The sequence below is a fragment of the Ascaphus truei genome, chromosome 2, assembly GCF_040206685.1.
Source record: "Ascaphus truei isolate aAscTru1 chromosome 2, aAscTru1.hap1, whole genome shotgun sequence".
Lineage (NCBI taxonomy): Eukaryota > Metazoa > Chordata > Amphibia > Anura > Ascaphidae > Ascaphus > Ascaphus truei.
The window spans coordinates 329,979,231-329,993,508 of NC_134484.1; the positions used below are offsets into that span (position 1 = coordinate 329,979,231).

A 14,278-nucleotide genomic window follows, 5' to 3' on the forward strand; every position below is an offset into this window, starting at 1 on the left:
TCGCCTACCTAAAAAGAATTAACACAGAGGAAAGCCTCAGCGAACGCGACCAGCAGGAGGCAACTGACCTGGAGCGTGACGGCTTCGTGCAGACCACTATTACTGAGGCCGAAGACCAGAGAAAAGACCTTTTGCTGGAAACTGCATCGCAGCGCTCAAGCATATCCAGACACTCATCAAGGTCAGCAAGATCAATGCAATCTCACGCGTCTAGCGCAAGCGCGAGCGCTACCAAGGCGCGAGCCACAGCAGAGGCCGCACGTGCCAGGGCCGAATATGGTCGGAGAGAGGCAGCCGTAAGGGCAGAAAGAGCGGGCATAGAAGAAGAGGAGCAGAATGCCGCCGCCGCTGCCACTGCCGCCGCTGCCACTGCCGCCGCTGCCAATGCCGCTGCTAATGCCACCGCCGCCAATGCCGCCGCTGCCGCGGCGCGTAAAAAGGCCGAATTGGACGCGGATCTAGAGGCACTTAATCAAGAGAAGGAAGCCGCCGCCGCCATAGCCCAAGCCGAAGTCCTAGAAGCAGCTGCGAGACAGGACGGCGGGGAGCTACCGTACAGACGGATAGCTTCAGAGGATCCAGCCCAACGCACTGAAGACTACGTAAGGAGCCTCTTCAGTGTAAACACCAGCGCACCATCTCAACACGGAGGGAGCGACACCACAGACAACGAAAACTCGCTAGGACCACGAGGAGAAGACGCTGCTCCGTCAATGGCACACGCTGCCTGGGATAGCCACAGCCGCAACAGTGATCCACACGCCAGAGCGCACACGGATGCACCACAACAGGCTCGTAATCCAGGTACACCCACGCGGGAGAAAACAGCCCCTCACACTGGCCAGCAGCCATCACGCGTCCACGCCAAGGAAGAGGCGACCGCACAGACCGTCCCAGCAACTACCTCAGAACGGGGCAAACGCGCCGACGTCTCAGGTCTGACAGACATAGCCAAGTACATGATCCGGCGCGACTTGGTGCATGCAGGACTCATCAGCTTCGACGACCGCCCTGAGAACTACCGGACGTGGAAGTTCACGTTCAAAGACGCAATCGACAGCTTGGACTTCTCAGCAAGGGAAGAGCTCAACCTGTTAGTTAAGTTCTTGGGGAACGTATCCAGGGAGCAAGCGCAGAGACTTCGGACGGCAAACGCACATCAACCCCAAGTAGGTCTGGACCTAGTGTGGGAAAGGCTAGAAGAGACCTATGGCAGCCCTGAAGCAGTCGAGGATTCACTCTTCAAAAGAATCGAGGGCTTCCCCAAGATCACGAGTAAAGACTACTCGAAGTTACGAGATCTTGGAGACCTGCTGCAAGAACTGGAGTTCGCAAGGAAAGACCATTCCTTAATAGGTCTCAACGCCCTAGATTCAGCTCGTGGAGTGAGACCCATCCTGGAGAAGCTACCCTTCAACCTCCAAGAAAGGTGGCTTTCACAAGGTTCCAAATACAAAAGGGAGAAGCAGGTTGTCTTCCCCCCATTCTCATTCTTCGTGAGCTTCATCTGCGAAGCGGCAAAGACAAGAAACGACCCCAGCTTCATCTTAGGGGCGCAAACCACATCCAGCGCCAGCCACCCGAGGAACGAAAGGTCAACAGCAAGGTGCAAGGACTCCAGAACACCCATCTCGGTCCACAGGACGGACGTGCCCCCTACGACCCACGCGAGTCCCAGCCAGACGGCCGACAGGGACAAAAAACCAAGGGACCTTAACAAAGAATGCCCTATCCACAAAAAGCCGCATCCACTTAACAAGTGCTTCGGATTCAGGATGAAACCCATAGAGGAGCGAAAGAACCTACTCAGGGAATGGGGAGCCTGTTTCAAATGTTGTGCTTCCACAACTCATTTATTCAAGGACTGCAAAGAAGCTATGAAATGCACAGAGTGCGATAGCGACAGGCACATAGCCGCTCTACACCCGGAAGCTATGAAGCCCAAAGCAAGCAAAGCCCCTAACCCTCCGACAAAGCAGGGCGGGGAGGAAGAAGTGGGAGACACACCCCCCCCGACGTCAGTAGCATCCAAATGCACAGAAGTATGCGGAGAAGGAAACGACGGTAGATCTTGCTCTAAAATATGTCTGGTAGCAGTGCACCCAGAGGGACAACCCCAAAGAGCCAAACGGATGTATGCAATCATCGACGACCAGAGCAACCGATCGCTGGTCAGGTCAGAATTCTTCGATATGTTCGGCATACAAGACAGTACTTCTCCTTACACTCTCAGAACGTGCGCAGGGCGAATGGAGACTACAGGGAGAAGAGTGAATGGCTACACCATATGCTCAGTAGACGGCAAAGTGAGCATGCCCCTTCCCACACTCATCGAGTGCAATCACATGGCGGAAGATAGGACTGAGATCCCCACGCCAGACGTGGCGCGACACCATCCCCATCTAAAAACCATTGCCGATCATATCCCACCACTAGACGAAGATGCCCAGATCCTGCTGCTACTTGGCAGAGACATCATGAGAGCACACAAGATCCGCGAACAGCGAAATGGGGACCACAACGGCCCAAGCGCTCAAAGGCTCGATCTAGGATGGGTGGTAGTGGGAGAAGTATGCATAGACAGGATACGAGGACCCGACAACGTAGGCGCCCTACGGACGAACTTGTTGGAGAACGGTCGTATGTCCCACTTCAAACCTTGTCCGAACCACTTTCAGGTCCACGAGAAGCTCGAGACCAAAAGGAACTACGGAGACGCGCCTGTGGCAAGAAAATACCCCAATGACCTAGGGAGTACAGTGTTCCAGACAACAAAGGACGACGACAAACAGGCGCCATCAATGGAAGACAAAGAATTCTTGAGGTTAATGGATAAGGAGCTCTTCAAGGACGAATTGGGCAGTTGGGTGGCCCCACTACCTTTCCGCTCGCCAAGAAGACGCCTCCCAAACAACAGAGACCATGCTATGTCTAGGCTCGCTTCGCTCCGCCGTAACCTACAAAGGAAACCGGAGACCAAGGAACAATTTGTGGCCTTCATGCAAAAAATCTTCCACAGTGGCCATGCAGAGTTGGCGCCCCCACTGAAAGAAGGCGAAGAATGCTGGTACCTCCCGTCATTTGGCGTCTACCACCCCCAGAAACCTGGCCAAATCCGAGTGGTATTCGACTCCAGCGCTCAGCATCAGGGAGTCTCCCTAAACGATGTTCTCCTCACCGGGCCGGATCTGACGAACAGTCTTCTGGGAGTGCTGATCCGCTTCCGCAAGGAACCTATCGCCATAACCGCAGATATTCAACAGATGTTCCACTGCTTCCTTGTGCGAGAAGACAACCGTAACTACCTAAGATTCCTGTGGTACCAAGATGACGACGTAGAAAAAGAAATCACGGAGTACCGCATGAAAGTACATGTCTTCGGGAACAGCCCATCACCTGCAGTGGCAGCCTACGGCCTCAGAAGAACGGCCCAAGACGGAGAAGCAGAGTTCGGGAAAGACGCCAGGAGCTTCGTCGAAAGAGACTTCTATGTGGACGACGGATTAAAATCAGTTCCCACCGAAGAAGAAGCCGTAGATCTACTCAAGAGGACACAAAAGATGTTAGCGAAGGCCAACCTAAGGTTGCACAAAATAGCTTCCAACAGTGCCACAGTGATGAAGGCGTTTCACGCAGATGATCAAGCACCAGATCTCAAGACTTTGGATCTGGGGACCGACACGCCTCCCATACAGCGGAGCCTGGGGATAAGCTGGAATCTTAAAACGGACACCTTCACGTTCCAGGTAGCCATCGAAGAAAAACCCTTCACACGTCGCGGAGTCCTGTCCACCGTTAACAGTCTCTACGACCCGCTAGGATTCGTGGCTCCTGTCACTATACAAGGGAAGTCCCTCCTCAGAGAAATGTCCTTCGAAAAACAGGAATGGGACACCCCACTACCTCCAGAAAAACGGAAAGAGTGGGAAACGTGGAAACACTCCCTGAAGGCCCTTGAGCAACTGCAAATCCCACGCCCCTATTCACCTATATCTCTCACCACCGCACACAGCAAAGAGCTTTGCGTGTTCTCAGATGCCTCCACCAAAGCTATAGCAGCGGTGGCCTACCTAAAAACCACGGACGTGGATGGAAGTTGCCACATCAGGTTCATCCTTGGCAAAGCTAAGCTGGCGCCACAACCTGACCATACTATACCCAGACTCGAGCTGTGTGGTGCAGTGTTAGCAGTAGAACTGGCGGAGCTTATCGAGAATGAGATGGACAGCAAACCAGATGCCGTCAAACTCTACACAGATAGCAAGGTGGTACTGGGATACATCTACAATAAGAAAAGGAGATTCTACGTATACGTAGCTAACCGTGTAGAAAGAATCAGGAAGTCAACCCAACCAGAACAATGGCACCACGTGCCCACAGAGCAAAATCCCGCAGATCACGCCACTAGATCAGTACCCGCATCTCAACTGCAGAATACGTCGTGGCTCACAGGACCAATGTTTCTTGCGCAGCCTGCGGAAACGCTACTAACCCCAGTTGACGATTTTGAACTCGTGGATCCCGAAAAGGATACGGAGATAAGGCCCCCACAAGTATCCGTGGTACTCACCAATGTATCGCACAAAAACGCATTCGGATCACATCGATTCCAACGCTTCTCAAAGTGGACGGCCCTTCTGCGAACAGTAGCCCGTCTCGGGCATATAGCCTCCTCCTTCCGCCAGACACCAGATGGTAAAACTACCGGCTGCCACGGCTGGCACATCTGCAAAGAGCTGCGCACCGTAGAGGAAATTACAAAGGCTAAGGAAACTGTTCTCAGTCATGTTCAAAGAGAAACATATGCGGAAGAGATCAAATGCATTCGCGGAAAAAAAACTGGTTACCAGTGCCGTGGACTTTTAAGAGACATTGTGGTGCGTCAAGCTAACCAAGAGCTGCGCACCCACCTGGCTTCCCTTACTGGAAGGCCTGGCCAAAGGACTTTGATGCCAGTGGTACCAGCCGGTATCACATTGCTATGGAAATATGGACCTTTGCAGTATATTGTTATGTTGTATGTATTGCACATATGTTCCACATAGCTTGCCATATAGTGGTATCTACAGATACCAGACGGGGAGTGTTATGGAACAAGAGCCACATTTCTGACTCACCCCCTCTCTCCTTTGCAGTTTCTGCCTGTCAGAGTTTATTCCCAGCTGCATGGAGTCTGCAGACACATACTGTGCCTGCGTGGCTTGCAACAATGTTGCACTCCTTGCCTGCGAGCATGACATCAGTGAGCTGCTACAGCAGTCTCTGAGATCCTCACCAGAATGGGCTAGTCTGCCCCCCCTCCTGTTTGTTCAGACATGGTCTGCCCCTAGACTTTTCCTTTGCCCACACCGCACCTCACTTCCTTTTCAACCCTGGAGACAGTGAGTAAAGAACCTTTCTCTGTTTATAACCCTTGGTGAGGCCATCTCTTTTTACCGGTTCCTAACTAATAATCACCAATACACACCATCCACAAGCATCTGTACCCTGCTACCTTTTCCCAATAAAGTGGAGGAAATATTACAGGACTTGGAGTGATTTAAAAGGGAACTGTGTTAATGCTATCGGGAGCCATTCATACCAACGTGCCCTGGCTTCAGAATAGAAGTGCCACACTGGAGCCTGCCATGTGGCCCCTCTAACACTTCAAAGCATTGTGGGGGAGAAAAGTGCAGAATGCGGCAGTGAGAGGCCCGCCATCGTTTGCAGAGATTGGGACTGAGGGAACACTTTTCTGGACGGCCCGAACTATAATTAAGCACAAATATTAAGTGGCGACTGTGATCAGATTTAAGTCGGGCATTTTAAATTTTACAACAGGTCTTGCCCGCTAAGGTCCTAACCTAGCTACGCCTCTATAAACACTTACTGGGGCTAAATACAGGCGGTAACCCCATTCATATGTAAATGTTCCTGGGACAATTGTTATCATTTCAATTACAGGGAGAACAATAGGTGAGTTATGTAGACACAACCACAGTGTTACCTTCTCTCTTAGATATGTAACCCTTTTATCCCATCCCCCCCTAAGTGAGATGGGGGGTACTCTCCTTCTCTGGTTACTTCAGGTGTAATGGTGCTGCAACCTGCTGGTAACAGGAGGGCTGAGGGCTCAGCGGTGCTGTGGGGAGAGCCGGGACAGGGGACAGATTACCTTTGTATATCCAGATGGTGCAGTGCCTCCAGCCAGTGAGGGTCCTCTGGGGTCTTCAGGGGATAGACCCTCACTGACACTCCTCATGCAGAGACAGGAAGCCACACAGCAATGTCTTTTCTTGGTAGCTTTATTGCAGGTAAGTGTACAGCAGGTCACAACAGTCATCCATGATCAGTCCTTTCTCTACCTAGCTCAGCGCCCTGACTAGTAGCATGATCTTCTTTCCCCCCCCCTTCCCCTCAGCATGGGGGGAAGGAAAGAGACAGCTTCTTCATGTGTTGTCTCCTCTATTTCAGCTCACGCTCAAAACTGACTAACTGACAACCTAATTTAGGAGGCATGTCCCAATTTGAACATCTCAGGGGAATGTCTCTAACTTTGACTCATTACAAGCCAAAGCCGGATACAGATTGGCCCACACACAGCAGGGGGCATTCCAACCAATATCCACCCCTTTGATTGACAACCTCAGAGTTGCAAAGCCCGCCCTCGAATATTGCTACACATTCAAGGCTGAAATACACATACAGACCTCTTGAAGGAATTAACCTTTCCAATGCCTGTTCTAACAGGACTGACAGAGGAAAAGCCCAGAAAAAGAAGTAACTGCCGGGAGGCTATGTTACATTCTCCCTCTGGTAAAACTCCAACCATCCCGGCTTGGGACTACAGCAGGTATAACCTTACATTGCTGTGCAACACCTGTAAATTAACATGAGCTGAAATTGAACCAATTGTACACTTCAGCATAATATGACCGGCATAAACACTGCATAGACACAGATACATGGCATATCATGGCAACACAGTTTAACGAATAGAACAGAACCAATTGCTACCACAGTAGTAATAGAAATACATTAATAATAATGAGCTGGGTCAGGCTTCCTGACCATTCTGCCATTGCCATCAGGTACTTTTACAGAGTAGCACCTGCGTTTTCCATACTCTGAAATATACTCCACCCTGTCTAGGTAGATATCTCAGCCTACCATCCATAATTTTAATAGTTGTGGAGCTCTATCTAGATCCACATAAGCAGGGTCTTTAGCATATGTCTCTAGATGGGCAATAATGGCTTCTTTCACCCACTCTAGGTGGTGAGTTTCGACACTGCGCATCAATTTCTCAGGGAGATATGAGAACTCATATCCCATCTTCCTGAACCTGTGTACTATTACTCGAGCTGCACGGCTAAACTTTACCAGGCTTCTATCAGTAGCGGTGCCAGGTTGCACCCAGAAAATAGGACCTTCCCACATTGGGGTTCCTTCTGCCTCCTCCCTAACAGGAGACAATACATTCTAGGATTTTGATAAGCCCATACCCTCATCATCACAATCCCCCCACTGAACAGACCCCTCCAAAAGTGTCACAAGCATATTAGACAATAAATTATAGTGTTCATTTGGAGCCACGCGACTCACTGGTGATAAAGTCCTGGGACTAGTGACTGATGGGGAGAGCGGGGTAGAAGGGGCAGATGACACAGAGACTGGGGCCACCGGTGACAAAGGGGCCTCACCAAAGTCTCGAGGGGGCACATTCAGGGGACTCTCCCCGGGAGAGTTGGCACAGTCCTGGGTCAAGTTCAATTTTCCCCTCCCTTTGGCCTTAACAAAATGGGCTAAAGCCAGCTCTTTGGCCTGGCAAGCGTCTAGGGCTTCCTTCCTCTCCCTACAGTGTAGGAGGAAAGGATTGTTCGCATCTTTAGCACTCACCGGAGCGGCCTGGATATCACTGGAGCTCACCCGGCCGGGCGACTCGGCGGCCTTCTTCTCTCCCGGTGGTGGAGCAGCAACGGTAGGAGAGTGGATGCAGTCATCAGGGGTGGTGTCGGCCGGCACTTCTCCCGACAGTGGAATCTGCAACAGCATCTCATCATAGTGGCTTTCAGCAGCTCGCATGTAGGAGAGTGCGCGAGCGTGGGCCTCACACATCTCCTGCTGATGCCGCAGGTACAGTTCCGCAGATTTCTGGGCTTGATCCCAGCGGGATCTGAAGAGAGTACAAGCGACTCACCGCCAGCGGTAGCAGTAAGACTGGTCACAGCAACATCGGGTACATGGGAGGTACTGGCCGATACCTCTGGGGTGTCTGGAACAGCAGGCTCGACAGAGGGTTCCTACCTGTCGGAGCGGCTTACCGGAGCGGCAGTAGAACATACCTCTCAGTATGGGAGTGAGGCGCCACCGGCACGGGCGCAGAAAAGGATGGGTCCGGAAACAGAGGAGGATCAGGTACTCGGTTGAAGGCGTTCACCCAGGCAGTGGGCCCAAGCAGGGAGCCTTCCATCCAGCCGCCATGCCGGACGATGGGGAGGTCCATGCAGGACCTGGATGAGGGTTAAGTGGACACCACTTGCAGATCGGGGTAGAATAGTTCGTATACCATAGCAATATAATATCGTACAGCGTCATCGGCAGATACTTGAGCCAATTGGGACAACTTACGCACCAGGGTGTATAAGCTGCGCAGCTCCCCAGTGCTCATCGCAAGGTCTGGTTCTGCGGGGCATTTAGCCTAGCCCGCAGATAAGGCACACGGCAAGCGGAGCAACTTCCCAGCAGATGAAGAGAGCCATCTGGGTAATCACATAACGGGCAGACCCCGAGCATTTGGTTCTCAGGGGAGTCCCTGATGACTAGGACTCCTCCGGTTAGTTCATAGACTTGCCCACGGTTCTCCATAGGTATAGGCAAGCAGACAACAGTAGAGGCACAACTGCTGTCTCTGGTGTACACGTGCATCTGGCTCCTCACTTCCTGTGTGCTCCTTCAAGGCACACCCAGCTCCTCCCCCTGGTAAATAGTATAGTCCAATCCAGAGCAAGCAAAGGGGGAGGGGTTTCAATAGTTCCCGCTGTTTTCGGCAAACTGTAGAGCAGCAAAAGCTTGCAAGTGGATGCAACCTTTGCAGAAGAGCACATGGCTTCCCTGGTAAGGCGGGAAGCACCATCTTGAGGTAGAATAAGAGTCCATGCGGCCCCCAGTGATCTGGAGTCGCCATTTTAAAGCACAAAGTCCAGCACCACGCGGTCTCCTTAAGAGCAAAACCACCATCTTGTGAGGACTTGGGAGACAGGTGTGACCCACTTTTCTTCAGTAAGGGGCCACGCAAAGTAAAGCACAAATTATTTTTGCAGAGTACCACGTGCCCTGGGGTAGCTTCAGGGAACGCCTCCCGAACCATTACCGCAATAGTCCTGTTATTGCTGGGTGCACAGGGGTCTCCGATCTCACCTCAGAGGCTCTGTCCCCTCGCCGAAACTTTGTTTGGGAATACAGAAGGGTATCCACGCTCCCTGGTCCATAGTCCCCAGGGGGTCGCCCCAACTGCAGTGCCAGGATGGGCCTGCAGGCTCCCTGGTGTAGCTTCAGGGACCCGTTATTCCCCATCCTTTTCCAGGTTAACTGAGGCTAGGCAGGGTATCCACTCTCCTTGGTACATAGCCACCAAGGTGTCACCCCAAATCCTATTACGCCTGGAGTGGCGTGTATGTGGGTATCCACTCTCCCTGGCCATAGCCCCACATGCTAGCGACTGTATGTGGGTAGCACACTCCCTGGCACATAGCCACCAGTGGGTCGCCCGACATAGAAAATGTCCTTTTCAGGGTGACCCCCTCCCTGGTGAAGCTTCAGGGAGGGATCCCCTCTCTGGAAAGTCTGCATGCTGCTGCCAAACTCTCAGACACTGCTGCGTGGTTCATTGTCTCTGGAAACCTGTCCCATTGATAAAACCTGTCCTGTCCTGGGGAGCAGTTCATCTCAGTAGCGCCTCCAAATGTAACCCTTTTATCCTATCCCCCCTTAGTGAGATGGGGGGTACTCACCTTCTCTGGTTACTTCATGTGTAATGGTGCTGCAACCTGCTGGTAACAGGAGTGCTGAGGGCTCCACGGTGGTGTGGGAGAGCCAGGACAGGGACAGGGGACAGATTACCTTTGTATATCCAGATGTGCAGTGCCTCCCGCCAGTAAGGATCCTCTGGGGTCCCCAGGGGATAGACCCTCACTGACACTCCTCATGCAGAGACAGGAAGCCACACAGCAATGTCTTTTCTTGGTAGCTTTATTGCAGGTCACAACAGTCTTCCATGATCAGTCCTTTCTCTACCTAGCTCAGAGCCCTGACTAGTAGCATGGTCTTCTTTCCCAACCCCCACCCTTCCCCTCAGCATGGGGGGAAGGAAAGAGATAGCTTCTTCAAGTGTTGTCGCCTCTATCTCAGCTAACTCTCAAAACGGACTAACTGAATCACTAACTGACAACCTAAATTAGGAGGCATGTCCCAATTTGAACATCTCAGAGGAGTGTCTCTAACTTTGACCCATTACAAGCCAAAAACAGATACAGATTGGCCCACACACAGCAGGGGGCGTTCCAACCAATATCCACCCCTTTGATTGACAACCTCAGAGTTGCAAGGCCCGCCCTCGAATATTGCTACACATTCAAGGCTGAAATACACATACAGACTTCTTGAAGGAATTAACCTTTCCACTGCCTGCTCTAACAGGACTGACAGAGGAAAAGCCCAGAAAAAGAAGTAACTGCCGGGAGGCTATGTTACAGATATATATTCATATATGTTCTAGAAATGACTTATGGTAGTTGTTAAGCATTCCCCTCAACTGTTTCAGTATCAGGTATAACTTGACAGTTCAAGGAAACTGTAATTAGTTTTAGAAAATGATTTGTTACCATTATAAAACGTTGGTGCCTCCCATTTTTCCCTCCAATCACCAATCACATTGCACTTTGGGCTTTGAACACTGGACAAAGGTTTTTAAGGTGAGTGTTTGCTCTATACTGATAGCCCCTGTCTGGGTCAGAAATATTTTTCTAGAACACACACAGAGTATGTTTGATATACCCTCACAACATGTTATTTCTTCAGAGAGCAGTAGATTTCTGTTGCTTTTTGCATTATTGCTTTAAATATATTTTTCAGTTATCTTACAAGACTTTTCTCTTGTTTCTCCAGTTTGTTGTACAAAACAAACTTACCTTGGGCTCCTTGTACAGGTGACAAAGGGAATCGCCTAGGTCACTACTGCATAGTTTCACTGAATGGCAAATGACATCAGCATTCCATTTATAATTAAATCTGTAAGAAAAAGTAAAGGATAAAGAACTACAACTGACTTACTATTTTACTAAATTAGTTGCACAATAGCTTACATTAAACGTCCATTAAAATGTGTTTGTGCTGATCATGGCTTTATCGCACAGACATTCTCATTGACTGAGAGCAGGGCCGTCTTGTGATTTGAAATATCAAAAGGAGTAGTTAGGGAGGATTTAAGTAGGGTTGCCAGGTGTCCAGTATTGAACCGGACTGTCCTGTATTTGCACTCTCTGTCCAGTAACAAATTAGAGGTACAGTAATACTGGACATGTATGTGTCCAGTATTGCCTCTCGGACATAGTGACCTGACCGGCTTGGGGGGGTCTCTGGGATTTCCCTGAGCAGGGCTGTTGCTAGATGGCTGGGCAGGTTCCTCCATCCTGATTGGCTGTTGTTGGGTAATGCAGCCAATCAGGAGGAGTGTCAGGAGCCTGTGGGTGGGGCCAAGGAGAGGAGAAAACAGCATAGAGCAGAGAGGGGTGTGTGTGTGTCTCGAGCGTGTCACACCTTTCACTATTGTGTCCAGTATTTTTGGGAAAGTCGCTAGGCAACCCTAGATTTAAGTGATGTACATATTCATATGAGATTTTGCACAGTTCTTCATAACATTTTCCTTTACCATTTTTTAACTGCTACCACATTTAACGAAGCCACGAGCAAAAATAAACCGAAAAATAACTTGGTGCCAAAGAACCGTTTTCCTTGCATTGGTACATAATATAGCAGTAGATTTATGAAAGTGTTATGTGTATGATAAATAGCATCTTGCCTATCACACTTTAATTAATCTAGTCCATGTACAAAATGATTACAGTTTACAATTATCACATGCTTTAAAGTACATCTTAACATATTTGTGGCCAGTTAGTAAACAGGCAGTACGATTACTAACAGATTGCTCTACCACCAGTTTAAGGCTGACCATGTAGTTGTGAAATGATTGTGTCCAGTATTGGTCCCATAAAAAAACAGCAATCTAAAAGACATTGCTTTTTTTATTAAACCAGCACTGGAAATGGTCTGCACATCAATGATGCCGCTTCTCTTAGAAGTTTCCTGCCTAGCTGAGCTCATTACTGTCAATCATCACTGAAGTAGCCAAAGACACTATCCAGAATGCCCTGCATGCTGCCTCAGCAGTAATTGGATCCTCATCCGCCTTTTATAGACACACTCATGACTTCTCTTCCTGCATGGCTAGACACTAGAAAGGAGAAATAATGGTATGCTGCCTGCACCTGGTACCATCGGACGTCACACCTTCCCCAAGGCACCTGATATAGGTCTAAATTGTGCCTCCCCCCTCTCAAAGACCAGTATCAACACTGAGGGGACCTGTGGCTCCCCACTGGAGTAGGTAGAGCACATGGTATGTATGTATAATCACTATAAGGAAAAGGTGCTGGAACTCCGTTCCCTTGAGCTTAACCACAAAAAATATGTATATATAAATAAACATACATACACATACAGTACATATACATAAACGTTCAATATATAATTTATTGATCTTTATCTGTCTATATGTACTAAGTAAGAGGAGGTGGTAATATCAGTGAACATTGATTTCAGCTTGTTATTGATGGTTGGATGCCAATCACTGGGCAGGGCACTTTAGTGACAGATACAAATGTTACTAGTTTTGATACATTACGCCAATGCCATGCATTTCAGAAAATTAATTCAAGCTGATACAATCAGTGCATTAAGCACCATAATAATATGCCATCTATCTCCAAGGATTACTCTGTGATTAGGTTCCACTTTTAAGCATCAAGTTAAATAAATCATAATTTAGTACATTGTAGTTTGTGACATTAACCATAATGGAAACAAAATAAGCTTACAACTTGATTAGATCTGGTCCAAAAACGTCAACTAGTACGCTGCAGATGCCTCTTATATTTAATTCTTCTGTAAAACAAAAAAATTGTGTTGTTTTGACAATTAATAATAATAAAAATAGGCAACATTTATTAAGCAGCACAAGCAATTTTACTCTCTCCATGGTCATTAAAATGAACAATAGTGATGCCAAAAAAATAAATCCTTGTGTAGCTTAGTACAGGGTTGCACAACAGGGGGCACGCTCCCCTGGGGGGCGCTAGATTTTCTGGGGGGGGCGGCAATTATAGAGGTCCCCCCAGGCATTTAAATTAAATGATGGGGGACCGCGCGACGCCTCTATAACAGAGGTCCCCAACTCCAGTCCGCAAGGACCACTAACAGTGCAGGTTTTACGGATACCCCTGCTGGAGCACAGGTGGTTCAGTCACAATGATTGAGCCACCTGTGCTAATGAGAGGCTATCCTTATATCCTGCACTGTTAGCGGTCCTTGAGGACTGGAGCTGGGGACCTCTGCTCTAAAACACACTTATCTTCCCTTCCAGCGACGCATCGTCATGGTAACCCGGCGTCAAATGACGCCGCGGGGTCACGTGATGTCACTTTACCATGGCAACGTGACATCACATGACCCCAAGTGTCATTTGAAGCCGGGGCCGAGAGGGGGGGGGGCGAGGCAACGAGGAGAGCAGGCAGGGGTGCGCACGGGGAAAAGTTTGCGCAACCCCTGGATATTAAATAAGGCAGTAAGTAAGGAGGAGTTTATTTATAGCACTTTTTTTTAATTTGTACAGAGCAGTGCGAATGAAATATACATTGTGACAGGCTCTTAACCCCTGTCTAAAAGAGCTCCGAATAGAAAGCCTGTATCTGGCTGATGAATCCAGCAGGGAGCTGGTTAATTGGAGCTACAGAAAATTAGCCATCTCCACTTGGCTCATCAGTCAGGTAGAAATGTGTCCTGCATAAACTGCAGGGGATCTCTCTAGCACTTAGGAAGTGTTTGCTATCAGAGAGAGATCCCTAAGAACCAGACCCTCTATTCCAGGACACAGCGGTCACTGGAACCCGCCAGAGGGTGCACCCCATGGACACGAACCCAGACCGGGACTGAGTGAAAGAGCCCCTGATAACAGGTACCT

At 49.4% G+C, this 14,278-nt stretch overlaps 1 protein-coding gene across 2 annotated transcripts in view; it reads right to left on the bottom strand.

Annotated features, from left to right (window-relative positions):
- Positions 1-14,278, bottom strand: part of AOAH (acyloxyacyl hydrolase) — a 131,310-nt gene that overhangs the window by 73,317 nt on the left and 43,715 nt on the right. For both annotated transcript variants that reach the window (XM_075586629.1, XM_075586630.1), the window contains exons 3-4: positions 13,137-13,203; positions 11,169-11,268 (exon numbers count right to left, since the gene is read on the bottom strand). In XM_075586629.1, coding sequence (XP_075442744.1) covers positions 11,169-11,268; positions 13,137-13,203 — 167 coding nt within the window. The remainder of the gene's footprint in view (positions 1-11,168; positions 11,269-13,136; positions 13,204-14,278) is intronic.